The 15,719-nt window shown below is 35.7% G+C and overlaps 1 protein-coding gene across 7 annotated transcripts in view; it reads left to right on the top strand.

Annotated features, from left to right (window-relative positions):
- The window catches only part of Cfap69 (cilia and flagella associated protein 69), a 53,073-nt gene that overhangs the window by 26,023 nt on the left and 11,331 nt on the right, over positions 1-15,719 (top strand). For all 7 annotated transcript variants that reach the window (XM_069996427.1, XM_069996425.1, XM_069996429.1 and 4 more), the window contains 6 exons: positions 2,181-2,345; positions 7,407-7,525; positions 9,196-9,314; positions 11,224-11,305; positions 13,164-13,356; positions 15,512-15,649. In XM_069996427.1, coding sequence (XP_069852528.1) covers positions 2,181-2,345; positions 7,407-7,525; positions 9,196-9,314; positions 11,224-11,305; positions 13,164-13,356; positions 15,512-15,649 — 816 coding nt within the window. The remainder of the gene's footprint in view (positions 1-2,180; positions 2,346-7,406; positions 7,526-9,195; positions 9,315-11,223; positions 11,306-13,163; positions 13,357-15,511; positions 15,650-15,719) is intronic.

Consider the following 15,719-nt stretch of genomic DNA (forward strand, 5'->3'; position numbering starts at 1 on the left):
ATTCCTTCTAATGTATGTTCAAGAGTGGTATGCTGGATCATAGGGTAGTTCTAATTTTAGTTTAGTTTTGTTGTTTAAGTGGTACAGCAAGGAGTTTGGGAGAGACAGAGACAGAAACAGAGAGAGAGGAGAGACAGAGAGAGAAAGAGAGAAAGAGGGAGAAAGGGAACATCATTAAAAGGAAATAGCAGGCTCAAGCCAGATGGCTCGAGAGCCAAGTTAAGGCATTTTATGTTCCACATACAGAAAATGGAAGTTAAAGACTCCTATTTTTAGCTTTGTTGAAGAAGCTCCATACTGATTTTGTATTGTACTAGTATACATTCCCACCAACGGTGTATATGGGTTCCTTCCCCATATCTTATTTTTGCTTTTGTTAGTGATGGGCATTGTGTCTGGAATAAGATAAAATCTTAGTTGTTTTAACTTGCATTTCCCTTATGGTGAGGAAAATGGAGCATTTCTTTATGTATTAATTTGCTATTTGTACTTCTTTGAGAAGTGTCTGTTCATTTGCCCATCTATTAATTGGGTTGTTGATTGGAAGTTTAAATTTTTGATCCCTTTGTCAGATGTACAGCTAGCAAACACTTTCTCCCATTCTCTAAGCTGTCTTTTCAACCTACTGACTAATTTGCTGTATAGGTTTTTAGCTTATTGAATCCCTTTGGTCAATTCTTGCTCTATTTGCTGACTTTGTGGATTTCAAGTCAGGAAGTTACTATGTCATCTTTTCTAATGTTCTCCCTATTTTTTCCTGTAGTTATTTCAGAGTTTCAGGTCTTACATTAAGATCCTTGACCTACTCTGAAATTGACATTAGTTCAGGGCAATAGATAAGGGTCTAGTTGCAGTTTTCCAAACAACATTTGTTGCAGTTTTTTCTCCAATCTTTGACAAAAATCAAATGGTAGTAGGTGTGTGGGCTCATTTCTGAGTCTTCTAGTCTGTTCCATTGGTCTTCATGTCTGTTTTCACTCTAGTACCATGCTGGTTTTCTTATTATGGCTTTGTGGTATAATTTGAAGTCTGGTATTGTAATTATTCCAGAATGTCTCTTTTTTTTCTCTCTTTCCCTCCATCCCTCCCCTGCTTTCTCTCAAGAATGTTTGGCTATTTGGGGTCCTTTGTGCTTCCATATGAATTTAAGGATTGATCTTTCTACTTCTATAATGAATGACATTGGAATTTTGATGAGGATTATACTGAATCTGTAGATTACTTTCAACAGCATGACTGTTTTTACAATGCTTGCCTTGATAATCCATGAACATAGAAGGTCTTCCCATCTTCTAGAGTCTTCTTTATTTTCTTCAACATTTTATGGTTTCAGTTGTAGAGGTCTTTTACATTCTTGATTAATTTTATTGCTAAATTTCTCCCTAACCTCCCCCAACCTCCAGTCCACCAACCAGAGGCTGTTGTGAATGGAACTGTTTTCCCAATCTCCAGTTATAAAACCTAGAAATTCGTATATGAAAAAGTCTGAAAAATGTATTAATGTAAACTTGAAAAGTGTTTACTACTCCTTTACTGATAAGCTAGGATCAAGATTCATAAAAGCTTCTACATGTTGAAAGGAATAAAATTCATAGAGAAGCATGTCAAAGATAGAACCTGCCATACAAGAAAATTTTAAGCTTTGAAAAATAATTTCCATCACACAACCTGTCTGGTAATCAGAGAAGTGCAACTTAAGATAAAAATGAACTAGCATTTCACATTTAACAGACTTGGGGAGGAATCAGTCTTCTTATATATTGTAGTCATTTGACAACTTCAGTAACAAAAAATGACTATGCTTGTTTAATTCACTAGTTACTTGAAGAATCTTAGTGGTAGGAAGGGGGGAATAAACCAGAATGTTCATTGTGGCAGTTTGTCTAGTAAGCAGATAAATGATCATTTATAATACTAATGCTGAGATTGAAACAGTGATCTTGATTTTCTTAGGACAATGTAAATAACTCAAATTGATGACATTTTCTAACAAAAGTTACAAATGATATCCATCCTGAGAGTAGAAAGGAAGTAGAAGGGATATTTATTTCTCTGAATAAAAAGCAAATATAACAAAACTTTAACATGTTTATGTTTTACATAAGGTATCTGGTACATTGTTTATATTAATTGTTTCAGTTGTTTTCACATAACCTGATTTTATTAATTTCTCTCCACAGATCCTTTCTTCAGCCATGGTAATAGTTTTCATGGCACAGGTGGCCGTGGCAATAAGTTTGCCCAGATGCGTTACACGTTAAGACTTCTCAGAGCCATGGTCTCTCTTGAGGATGAGAATATAAACACAGATCTTTGTGAAAAGGAAACAATTCAACAACTGATAGGTAAAATACAACCTGGAAGTTTTTATTTTACTTCTGAAAGTAAAATAACAAATTACTGTATATACCCATAATTTTTTTATTGTGAAAATACCGTACAGATGGTTAACAGTTAAATGGGCAAGGTAATGAGTTTCATTTCTTATCAAGCATTGTTCCTCCTCCTTTGTTTCCCCTTCCCATCCGTTTCCATCTCCCCCAACCCATAACTCCCCCCCCCAAAGTTGTAAAGTTTGTTTTTGACATAACATCTTGTACATCTCATTGTTGCAATGGGGTCTACCTGTATCCCTATTTAAACAATTTGTTTTATTCCCTTCCCCTCCACAAATACCAACATCAAATACAGTGAAAACAGGGGTTATACTATGGGGGAGGGACATACAAAGCAACAAAGAAATCATCTTATAAATATGTTAGAAACAATCACAAGAAAGAAAAAAGAACATTTGAATACTTATCTTGGGGTTCATTTAGCCTAACATCAACTTATCTAACCGTTTCTGCTTGTCTCAGACATATACTAGTTATTGCAAATAAGGGAAACCATGGGACCTCTGTTTCTTTGGGCCTGGCTTACTTCCACTTCATATAATTTTTCCAAGTCTTTCCATTTCCTAACAAATGGGGCAATGTCATTCTTTCTGATGGAGGCATAGAATTCCATTGTGTATATATACCACATTTTCTTGATACATTCATCTAATGAGGAGCATCTGGGTTGGTTCCATATCTTAGCTATGGTAAATAATGCTGCAATAAACATAGTTGTGCTGGTAGCTTTAGTGTGGTCTTGTTTGTAAACATTTGGGTAAATGCCCAAAAGTGGGATTGCTGGGTCATAGGGGAGCTCTATGTGGAGTCTTTTGAAGAACCTCCATACTACTCCCAAAGTGGTTGAAAAGTTTACACTCCTACCAACTATGCAGTAAGGTTCCCTTCTGTGCACATCCCCTCCAGCATCTGTTGTTATTAGAGTTCTTGATTTTAGCCATTCTAACTGGAGTGAGGTGGTATCTCAATGTTGTTTTGATTTGCATTTCTTTTATGGCTAGGGAGGTTGGGCATTTCTTCATGTGTCTATTGGCCATCCTTCTTTCTTCTTCCAAAAAGTTTCTCTTTAAGTCTTTAGCCCACTTATTTATTGGGCAGTTGTTTCTTTGAGGATTTGTTGTTGGGGGTTTAATTTTTTGAGTTCCAGGTATATTTTAGATATGAGACCCTTGTCTGTTGTATGGCTAGTGAAGATCTTCTCCCAATCCGTGGGCTTTCTATTGGTCTTGCTAGCTATATCCTTTGCCATGCAGAAGCTCTGCAATTTCATGCAATCCCATTTATCCAACCTTTCTTTGATTTGTTGTGTTTCTGGGTCTCTATTAAGAAAATTTCGGCCTGTGCCAAGGAGACCTAGGGTTTCTCCTATTCCATCCTGTAATGTTTTCAGAGTGTCTGCTTTGACTCTGAGGTCTTTGATCCATTTGGAGTTGATTCTGGTGCATGGTGATAGATAAGGATCTAGCTTTAGTTTTCTACAAGTGATTAATCAATTTTGCCAGCACCATTTACTGAAGAGACTGTCTTTCTTCCATTCTATTTTTTTAGCTCCCTTATGGAAGATTAGGTGGCTATAGGTCTGTGGGTTCCTTTTTGGGTTTTCAGTTCTATTCCTTTGGTCCTGAGGTCTGTTCTTATGCCAGTACCAAGCTGTTTTGATTACTATGGCTTTGTAGTAGAGTTTGAAATTTGGTATTGATATTCCTCCAGCACTGTTCTTTCTGTTAAAGATCGTTTTTTGCTATTCGGGGTCTTTTATTGTTCCATATGAATTTTTGGATTGCCTCTTCTATTTCCTTGAAGAATGAGGTTGGAATATTGATAGGTATCGCATTTAATTTGTTTTGTCTCAAATATTTTTCTACAAACTTACTTTGTTTTGAATTTTTCATCTTTGTTTTATTTTGTAAATCAGATTTTCTTCTTATCAAAATGCCATAATCACTAATCCTTTAATCCTCAATTCAGAGGCCATTTCATCAATGATTATCTCTTTTTAAAGTACTGTTGTTCTTCTACTAATAAGATCAAACTTTTTGGTCAAGCCTTTTGGAACCATTTTAAAAGAGGATAACATTACATTTGGCATATCAAAACACTGATGAATTAGTACAACAGAAACATATAAAGGAGTTTCTTTTATGGAACAAAATATCAAAAAATCTTTTATTTTCAATTCATAATTAAAGCTGATTTCCATCTTATTTAAAAATCATATTTTAGCCCTAACTTTTCCTTACTTTGCAAAGTTAGAGTGGTTTCCCCCTTCATATTCAGCAGCTGCCTCCTATAAATGATAGGAAGTCAACTCACCATATCATTGGCGTTGGCATCCATGAATTCAACCCCCCATGGATAAAAAGTGGAAAAAGAAAAGAAGTATGCATGAACTGTACTGATCATATATAGACTGTTTTTGTCATTTTCTCAACAACATAAGAACTGTTTTCTTAGCATTTTAAAGTTAGAGTGCACAGGAAGAAATGCATGGCTTATATGCAAATACTACATCATTTTACACAGGGGATCTGAGCATCTAGATTTTTATACCCAGGAAAAGTCTAGAATCAAGAAAAAACATGACCTTAAAAAAAAAGTCTAGAATCAATCATATAACATATCAAGAAACATATGTAATGTGTTATCTCTGTATTACTGTGACACATACCTCAGATAAATCAACTTATATAGGAAATGAATGCATAGTTTGGCTCAAAAGTTTCAGTCCATGGTCAGTAGCTCATTGCTTTTGGACCTAAGGTAAAGCAGTATATCATGATGGCAGCATTTGGTAGGGCAAGCCACTCACCTCTGGTGGCATAGAAACTGAAGAGAAACAAAAAGAGGCCAGACTCCCAATATCCCAATATCTCCTCCTTCCACAATATCCTCCTTCAGCACTTCCCAATAGCACCATAGACTGGGGCCAAACCTTAAATATATGGCTTCCAAACTAAACCACTGCTAGATGCTTATTGCAAAGACCTACACAAAGTACCTTCCTTCTGTCTTTAGGAGAAAGGGATGGTGCTCTCCATTGCACATAGAAAAAAATATATTTTTGGAAGGGGGACTGGACAAGACATTTACCTTCTTGCTAAGAAGCTTACTTTTGAGAGTAAAAGTAAGGGCCTCCTCATTTTTAGTTTTTTATTTTTTGGGGGGTCCGGTTGTGGGACCTGAACTCTGGGCCTGGGCACTGTCCCTCAGCTCTTCAGCTCAAGGCTAGCGCTCTACCACCTGAGCCACAGTCCACTTCCAGCTTTTTTTCTTTTTGCTTATGTGGTGCTAGGGAATTGAACTCAGGGCCTCATGCATGCAAGGCGGCCTCTTCATTTTTAATCTAACAGGATTTTCTAGTAACCTGCTCAAAAAAATATAATAGGTACCTTGTAAATATATTTTCTGTGTAGATTGAAGGATTGCAACTGTGTACAGGGATCAGGATCTCCCTTTTAAGAACAACATACATACATATGTATACATATATATATATATATATATATATATATGGAGAGAGAGAGAGAGAGAGAGAGAGAGAGAGAGAGAGAGAGAGATCATATAAGTTACACTTTACCATCAATTAGGCATATAGTGTGTAAATGTCACAGAAACTAATGAGTGTGAGTGGTTTTGAAGCTTGTACAATCTTAGAAACCTCTGAGAGGAAAGGTAGTTTGAAAATGGAAAGAAATTAGTCTTTCCAGCAAAGAGAGCATGAGGAGAAACAGTTCTAAAATATTCATGATGATATGTTTAAAGATAGCTAAGTGTTTTATGCATACAAATGCTATAAGGCAAGGTTAATTGTATAGTCAGGAACCAAGCTAGAAAAGGTTTTAAGTTTGAATTTCATCCCAAATGAAAAGACACTGGGGGTTTTGGTCCTGATACTTTATATGCAATATTTACTATATTATCAGAAAGAGAATCTCAAAGAAATAGAATGATTTCAGCTATAATAAAGAGAGGATAAAGACAGTGAGTTAATGGGTACCTAAATATGAAGAAATTAATTCCATATTAGTGTACTATATGTTACTGACTCAGGCAAATCTATGAACATACACCCAGACAGAGAAAATGAGACTTTCTAGAAGAAAACTGGAGACTGAGGGCCAGTCCATAGGAGTTTTTGGAAGGCGCCCCTGATAAAGGAACAATAGACCCTCTGTCCATGCCATACTCTGATTACACGAGTTTAATTTATTCTTTAAAGGACCAAGAATAGTTCCCCAGGGCCAATTATTAGGGAGTGTCTTCTTTGGAAATGTGACTTCATACCTTCTTTCTAATGAGAGTTAAGAGAGGGGAAAAAATGACTTTTGTGAATTATTTAAGCCTAAAAGATGGTTCTTTTATTGTAAGTGACATTTTAGTTACTGTTTTTAAGTCCTTTGCAGTTTTGATTGCAAAGGGAGGATTTTAAAGGATAGAGAATGCTGATCTCTAAAGTTATTGAAGAGCAATTTCAAGTAGATATAAGGAGAAGATGCCAAAAGAAGTAACAGACAGAAGACATACTTAGAGAGCTCATTCACATTTATTGGCTTTGTAACCACAAGAGATGGGACAAAGTACAATCATACATTTTGGTTATATATTTATGAAGGCACTCATCTCTACCTCTTGAATGTCTACATACTTTTAAAGAGAGTTTGGCAGGCAAAGATTCAGTTTGTTAGGGCATCTTTTAAAGACACTCCATTAGTTCTGTGCTACAAATTAATCTATGTGAGACTAATGATTATATTGAGACATTCTGTATTCATGGAAACACAATTGGGTCTATGTAGGAATTCTATATATATGAGGGTACTGATGGATGAGTATTAAGAGTTTAAGGAGTCTTTATCATACTCTGTCGACAGCCTCTAGATTATTATACAATGAAAATAGCCCTAAGTAGTTTCTAAGTAGTTTCTCTAGCCAAAGAAACTTTTAGAAGAGCTTTTTCAGCAGCAACTGACCAAAACAAAATAATTTTATTCTTTAAAATTTTCATACCAGGAATCTTCAAAAATACAATAAAGGATCCCAATGAAAAGGAAGAGGCCATTGTTTTAGAAATCCAATCTGATATATTACTTATTTTATCTGGCCTTTGTGAGTATCATATTCAAAGGAAGGTATGTATTACTGTAAATGTAAATTTTGTTCAGCTCTCCCAAACACCTAGGAAGCCTATAAATATTTTTTAATTCTGTCAAAGCGCAATTTAATATTTTATAATAAAGATATTATTTTAATATCACTTGCAGTATAATAAAGTATTCTAATGTTTTTATAATTAAAATATTGCTCATAGAAAATACATGATTTTAAATAGATTATTTGGTGTAGGTCTGACAAGTATATACCAGCTTAACCTATACTCTAATTTGAGCATATACATTTCTTTGTACATTCCCATGTCTGTATGAAATTGCCTTATCTCCTTAGCAACCATGCCTCCTCTTAGCCACAGGTTGATTTGTCTATTCTTTAACACTGTCTTACTGGAATCACTGGTGTTTATGACTTATTCCCATTACCTAGAAAAAATAACATATTCTTAAATATATCACTAGTACTGCATTATCAATAGTTTCATTTTATTGCTTGATAGTACTCTATTGTATGAGTATACCAAAATATGTTTGTTCATTCCCCTATTGATAGACATTTGGGGACATTGTGAACAATTCTCCAATGAACATTCTCACACTAGGCTTTTTTGTGGGTATAATGTTTTAATTTCTCTTGAATACATACCTAAGAATTGAATTGATTGACATACAAAGTAAATATATGCTTATTATTATGAGAAACTGATTAATAGTTTTCCAAAGTGAACTGTATTATTGTTCCTGTTGTTTAGATTTCAGTTGGGCTCATATCTAAATCTGAAAGTTAGAACAAGAGTGAACTAGTGGCTCACACCTATAATCTTAGCTACTCAGGAGGCTGTGATCTGAGGATCACAGCTTGAAGCCAATCCCCAGCAGAAAAGGCCAGAGACTCTTAACTCTGAATAGCCTTGAGCAAAAAAGCTCTGGGACTGCACCCAAGCCCTGAGTTCAAGCCCCATGACCAACCAAAAACAAGTGAAGAAAAAGAAGGAAGGAAGGAAGGAAAAGAAAGAGAGAGGGAGAGAGGGAGGGAGGGAGGGGAGGGAGGGAAAAGAAAGAAAAAGAAAGGAAGGAAAGCAAAGTCACAATGATTAGATAGACAGATTTGGGGGAAAGGCAACAGGAATAATGCATATCGAGTTAGCGCCCTGCCTTAGTACCACTTCTTGTGTTTTTCTATCCTGTGTCTGTGCTTGCTAGGAACCAGATGAGAACAAGGCAATACAGAGACAATTGGTCAAGGGAAAATACTAAATGGTAATCATTTCATACAAATTAATAAAAGCATAACTACCATTAGTTAAATATCTACTTTCTCCAAGAGCATTATCTTCTATGATAGTTGTTAATGTCTCATAGCCATTGGATGTAATTCTGTACTGTTTTCATCATAACATGGAAAAATCCACAGGGCAAGACTCACAGTTATTTTTTAAAGAGAGAAATAGAAAATACCCACATTTTGAAGCGACATTAAGTAGATGTGTTGATTAATGCCCTCTCTTTAAATGATTCACTCTATAAAACTTTGTTTTAAATTCCAGAGAACAAGTTACAAATGCAATTTTTTATTGCCACTAACAGTATTTTTCTCATAGAAAAATAGTTTCATGGGATAGGATGAAGTGGAGAAATAAGATATTACATATATATTTTGAGAAATTATTTAAAACAAATCTTTTAAACAGGAAATTTTTGGAACTGAAGGGGTGAATATAATTCTCCATGTAATGAAAACTGACCCCAAGAAGTTACAGAGTGGATTGGGTTATAATGTGCTTCTTTTTAGTACATTGGACAGCATTTGGTAAGTATTACTGTAATTAAGTTCAGTAGAATCACAGTTGAAGAAAACTTATTCTTCTACTATGTATATCAATATTCTCCCTTAAAACTTTACCAAAGAAATCACTTTCTCCATGTCTTTTTCATAGATAACCTAAAGTGATGCCATTGTCATTTGGAAAACAATATTGATTATTTTTCAAATAGAAAAGACCTGGTGAGAAGAAAACCAGCATCCACTGTTGCTCATATAGAGTGCTCTTATCCTTTGCCTCTGTTTCTAGGATTTCTGTTCATTTACTGATAAAATTAGCAACCAATATCCAGATGTTTCTATATTGAGTTGTTTTAATAGTTATATCTTCTTACTGAGGCTGGATAGCTGGTATAGTAAGTTTTCCAATTTTTTTCTACACCATCAGGAATTTAAATAATGTCTAAATCTTCAGAATTTTGAGAAACAGAATCAATAGAAATTATATATGAATACTGAAAAGTCCCAAATTAGAAAAAAAATCAACAAGCTACACACCTAGGAGAGCTGGTGATGTGGTTCCTCTCTGTGACTGAGTGCCTGAGAATTAGGAGAGCCAACACTGAGCTCTACTCTAAAGCTGGTAGGCTTGAGACCAAGGGAAGCCAGTTTTTCAGTTTGAGTCTGAAGGCTTGCATCCCAGTTCAGCTGTCAAGCAGATTTCTTACTTATTCAGCCCTTTTGTTCTGTTCAGATCTTCAATTGACTGTAAATTGGGAGAGCCATCTGCTTTCTTCACTAATTCAGCTGGTTATATCAGCCAGGAACACTCTTATAGATTTAACTGCCTAGTCACGTAAAGGTATAGTAAAACCAATAACCATATAAGTTGGCAGAACAAAGTTCTTGAATTTTTGAGTGCCCAACTCTATCCTCCATGTAGAAGCCCCATCAAACTGGTCATGAAACAAGCAGAGAAACAAGGCATCTTGTTTTCAAAAGAGAACCATATTTACCCAGGAAGATAAGCATAGCTTCCTGAAAGGAACCAGGTATGAGTGTCCATACTACCATTATTACCAGCAAGTAACTTTTTCAGCTATATTCACACTGGAGAAAACAATAAAAATAGCCATGACAGCAACTTCAGTCCTTTACTCCAACATGATCTGCAGGCTCATCAGCAAATAATCTCAACTGCAAATATAAGATCAGTAATTGTCAAATATTTGAGGTATGCCTATACTGTGTGAGAGATGACAAGCAGATAAACTGTGTAAAAATAGTTCTTAAGGGGTGGGAAGGTGGCTCAATGGTAGAGCGCTAGCCTTGAGCTGAAGAGTGCCCAGGCCCAGAGTTCAGTCCCCATGACCGGAACCCCCCCCCAAAAAAAAAAAATAGTTCTTAAAGAAAACAGAGAAGATGTTTCAGAATAATGCCATGAAAGCACAGCACAGCAGAGTGGTGCACTTACATTAGGCAAACTAGGCAAGCCGGGCACCGGTGGCTCACGCCTGTAATCCTAGCTATTCAGGAGGCTGAGATCTGAGGATCACAGTTCAAAGCCAGCCCGGGCAGGAAACTCCGTGAGCCTCTTATCTCCAATAAACCACTAGAAAGACAGAAGTGGTGCTGTGGCTCAAGCGGTAGAGCGCTCTCCTTGAGCTGAAGAGCGCGGGGACAGCGCCCAAGCCCAGAGTTCAAGCTCCACAACCGACCAAAAAAAAAAAAAAGAAGAAGAACTAGGCACCAAGGAGGAAGAATTAACTAGTATTACGTAAGAATAGTTGAAGTTAAACTACACTGGTGAAGTTTCTCCAAAGTTCTGTTTGTAAGTAAGAGTCAATTGTTATCTAAGTCAGTTACTAAAAAAAGTTTTCCTTGAGAGTGTTTGGATAGACAGAAAGCTCTACAAAATGAATTTCATAGTGAACAAGTAACTTTCCTTTAATTTAAGGTGCTGTATTTTGGGATGTTATCCCTCAGAGGATTATTTTCTTGAAAAGGAAGGCATTTTTCTCCTTTTGGATATATTGGCAGTAAGTATGGTTACAACAATTTTAAGACAAAAGATAAGTAGGTCTGTTAAACTTGGCAAATCAGGTATTACAGAACCCATGTTTGTGAATGATTGTGCACGTTCATTATGCTCAAATGTATTCTTTTACACCAAATCTCTCTGGAGTCTCAAAAAAACACATAAAGAAATACTCTAAAAACTCCTCCAGTTAAGAAATCAAGTTTACTCAGGTCAGTGTTTCCAAATACAAGCAGACAGAGGTTTGGGTTTATTCTCTGTACTCCATCAACTTGCCAACTGTGTGTGATGAACTAATCTATAAAAGAAACCAAACACGTGTTAATAACATAACCTTCCCTGTAGTATTAAAAGTTAGTGTCCACATTAGACAAAAGTAAGCATTATTAAAGAATTGTGTGTGGTTGGAGGCAGTATGTTGAGGCCTGGTGTGTCTTGACCATTGTTTTATTTTACAGGATGAGCTGGAGCCAGCCTACTGAGGCCTCCTTTAAAGACTGTCACCATTAGCAGTTGTGAATAATATAAACCTTAGTTCTAAGTGGGTCCATAGGCAAAATGATATCAGAGGAAGACAATGTAAAATGTTGAGAGATTCTCATGCAAAGTTCTAGCTATGTCATGTCTTATGATTGCCACCATTCTTGATTTTATTAACAGAATAATAAGTCTACTTTAACAAATGTCATTATTTGTGTTTCTGAAAGAAAATTGGTAAATTACTAATTTTCACCTGTACATCAGGATAACAACAGTATTTAACTTATCACACCATTGGAAGGATTAAATGTATGATACTGCATGTATGTCTGTGTACACATACATATACATATGGTGTACATATGAACCTGGGTGTGCATGTACATACACATACGCATCAGTACATACACATATGCATTACTAATACATATTATGTATTAGGCACATATTGCTATGAGTTTGCTATTATATTATTGTTATTTTATGTTTACTGTAGATCAATCCAGTAAACTTAATTATAAATATTTTAATCAAGTTTCTATATTAATTTCAACCCTTTTTTTGCTGGTCCTGGTGCTTGAACTCAGGGCCTGGGCACTGTCCCTGAGCTAGTGCTCTTCCACTTGAGCCACAGCACCACTTCTGGTTTTTTCTTGTTGTTTATTGGAGATAAGAGCCTCACAGACTTTCCTGCCCCGATTGGCTTAAATCTGTGATCTTCAGTTCTCAGCTTCATAGGTAGCTAGGATTACAGGTATGAGCCACCTGTGCCCAGCTTAATTTCAGCCTTTGACATATGCCTCTCCAAAAACTGAAATATAATATTTTTAAAAGTCTCTTCATTAAGGAGTCTGCTTAATATAGCTCTTCTAGAATATTTATCTGGAATTACCAAAATAATTTTTAGCAATAATTAGATATTATTCAGAGATTGCTGTGTGTCAGGAAGCTTCATAAAGCTGATTCCATAGTTCACATCTGTAATCCTAGCTACTTAGAAGCCTGAGATTTAAGGATTTCAGTTCAAAGCCAGCCAAAACAGGAAGGTCCGTAGACTCTTATCTTCTATTAATCACCAAAAGGCCAGAAGTAGAGCTGTGGCTCAAGTAGTAGAGTACTAGCCTTAAGCACAAAAACTCAGGCACAGCAAAAAAAAAAAAACAAGGCAAAACTTTGCAGGTAATAGTACCTTTTATAAAAGGAAATATCCTTTAAATTAAAAAAGGTTATATGTTTCTTTGCCATATTCTACGTATTAGCAATATACTAGAAAAACTCCAAAAATATGTCACAAGGAAAAGCATATCTCCCTTTTTTAGAAAGATAATCATTCTTAATATTTATCATAACTCTTTTCTTTTTCTGTTTTCTTGCTGAAGTTGAACCAAAAGAAGTTCTGCAATTTAATACTTGGAATAATGGTTGAATTTTGTGATAATCCCAAAACTGCAGCTCATATCAATGCCTGGAGAGGGAAAAAGGATCAGACAGCTGCTAGTCTTTTAATTAAATTGTGGAGAAAGGAAGAAAAAGAACTAGGAGTAAAACGGGACAAAAATGGGAAGATTGTTGGTAAGTATATTTATAATTGTTGGTAGATACTGTTAGATGTATTTTTTTAGAAATAGATCATTAAAGGGTATTTGATAATATGAAGAACACAAAGTCATAATATGTGCATCTTATCATATAAAATGATATTTATCAGATGGACACCAGTGGCTCATGCCTGAAATCCTAGCTACCCAGGAGGCTGAGATATGGGGATCACAGTTCAAAGCCAGCCTGGGTGGAAAAGTCCCAGTGAGAATCTAATCCAATTAACTACTCAAAAACTGGAAGTAGAGGTATAGCTCAAAGTGGTAGAGTACTAGCCTTGAGCAAAAATTGCTTAAGGACAGCGCCCAGGCCCTTAGTTTAAGCCCCAGAACCAACCAACCAACCAACAATGAACTCAAGGAAATTGATACAGAGGTTTTTTCTATGTTGCTATCTTTGTTTTCTTTTCTTTTTGTCTTGTTTGTTGGTTTATCTGTCTTTTGGAGGGTTAGGAAAGGCACAGAAAAGGTGGGACAAAGGCTAACCAAATGCAGCATTGATACTCACTAGACCCTATGTTGAAAATGAACTATATGACTTGTGGGTAGGGATCAGAAGGGAAAACTGGGAAAAAGCAAAGGAAAGGGTAACATTGTCCAAAACGAAATGTACTTTTACCTCACTTATGTAACTCCAACCTCTCTGTACATCACCTTTAAATAACAATTTTTTTTAATTTTTAAAGAAAATATGAAGACTTTGCCCCACTTTCTAAAGTTTTTGAAGAACTTACCAACATACTTTGAACAATTGGAAGTAATCTAAGCAAATCAGTAATAGGTTTATATTTTTGTAAAATGTTCCCAAAAGTTGTATTTGGCTGTGTTCTTTAACTCAAAAACGAATAGTTCTTTATAAGGAAATTTAATTAGATGTGCTGCTTTTAAAAGTGCATTCAGGAACATGTGCCTACCAATAAAGTTTGGGGATGTAAATAACATGCTTGGAAGCAAATTTTACAATTTGTCGTTAATAAGTGTTTGTGTAACTTACTTTTTACATGAAGAATATATTGTTTTCTAATAAAAAATCAATCAAGTGTTCATAGTTTTTATTATCTTACTTTAATGAGGCTTAGTGTCAGAATGTATTGTTCTCTTACATATTCCATAATACTACATCTTCTGAAGCCCTCAAGATTCTTTTCTTTTTTTTATTGTGAAAATACCATATAGAGGGCCCTCAAGATTCTTAATGTAGAAGACACCCCAAGACTGCAGGGATGGGCTTAAGTGGTGCTTTCCCATGGCGTATCTATGCCATGTGCTCCTTTTCTCTGCCAGATTTCTTTTTTTTGGGGGGGGGGGAGGAGGTTCCGGTCGTGGGGCCTGAACTCTGGGCCTGAGCGCTGTCCCTCAGCTCTTCAGCTCAAGGCTAGCGCTCTACCACTTGAGCCACAGCGCCACTTCCAGCTTTTTTCTTTTTGCTTATGTGGTGCTGAGGAATCGAATCTAGGGCCTCAGGCATGGAAGGCAAGCGCTCTACCACTGAGCCACCTTCCCAACCCCCAGATTTCTTTTCTAATACACTTTCTATCACATTTTTAAAATTCTTACTGTGATTTTATAAAACATTACTATTTTTTTAATGAAAATCTACTGGTGATATCTGACTTGACTTTCGATCTATATCATAATAAAAATAGCTTTTATATTAGTAGCGTAGTATTAAAAACAAAATTGAAGGAAGTGACATTGTTAATCAGACATTATTTGTTTCTGGATCTCAAAAATTTTAGAAGTTTATTTATATAAAAATTCCACAGCCAGTGAATAATTTTGTAAGATTTTCGTATTTCATACAAGTAATATAAATTAAAGCTTTATGGGTTGCCACAGAATAGAAAGGAAAACTTCTGATTATATATTCAACAAAGCGTGGCTATAAATGTAGCTCAGTAGTAAAGGGTTTGCTTAGCATGAGTTAGGCTTCTTTATCTACCAAGAGAGGGAAAAGAGAGGAGAAAGGTAACTATATATGAAACTATAACTAGAGAGAGAGATAGATGGCACTGTTTTCCTGTTGTAATGTTGTAATACAGTTTATACATAGATCAAACCCTTAGGATTATTTATTTACTTTCATTTTTATCTGCCCCTTTTACATTTTCATGCTATCTAATGATTAGATACAAAGAACCCTCTATTTACTAGTTTTCAAGAAGAGCAAAGAATCATCCCACTGCCTGCTAACTGCCCATCCATTGCAGTTATGGATGTTGCTGAGAATATCAGAGCAAAAATTTACGCAGTTTTGGGCAAACTAGGTAAGAAGCTGCTTCTGCTCCTCTGTGTTTCTGAGTGTTACTGTAGAGTCCATTCCTCCGTGAATCAACT

This window comes from Dipodomys merriami, unplaced genomic scaffold, assembly GCF_024711535.1.
Source record: "Dipodomys merriami isolate MVZ:Mamm:240054 unplaced genomic scaffold, mDipMer1.0.p SCAF_5, whole genome shotgun sequence".
NCBI lineage: Eukaryota > Metazoa > Chordata > Mammalia > Rodentia > Heteromyidae > Dipodomys > Dipodomys merriami.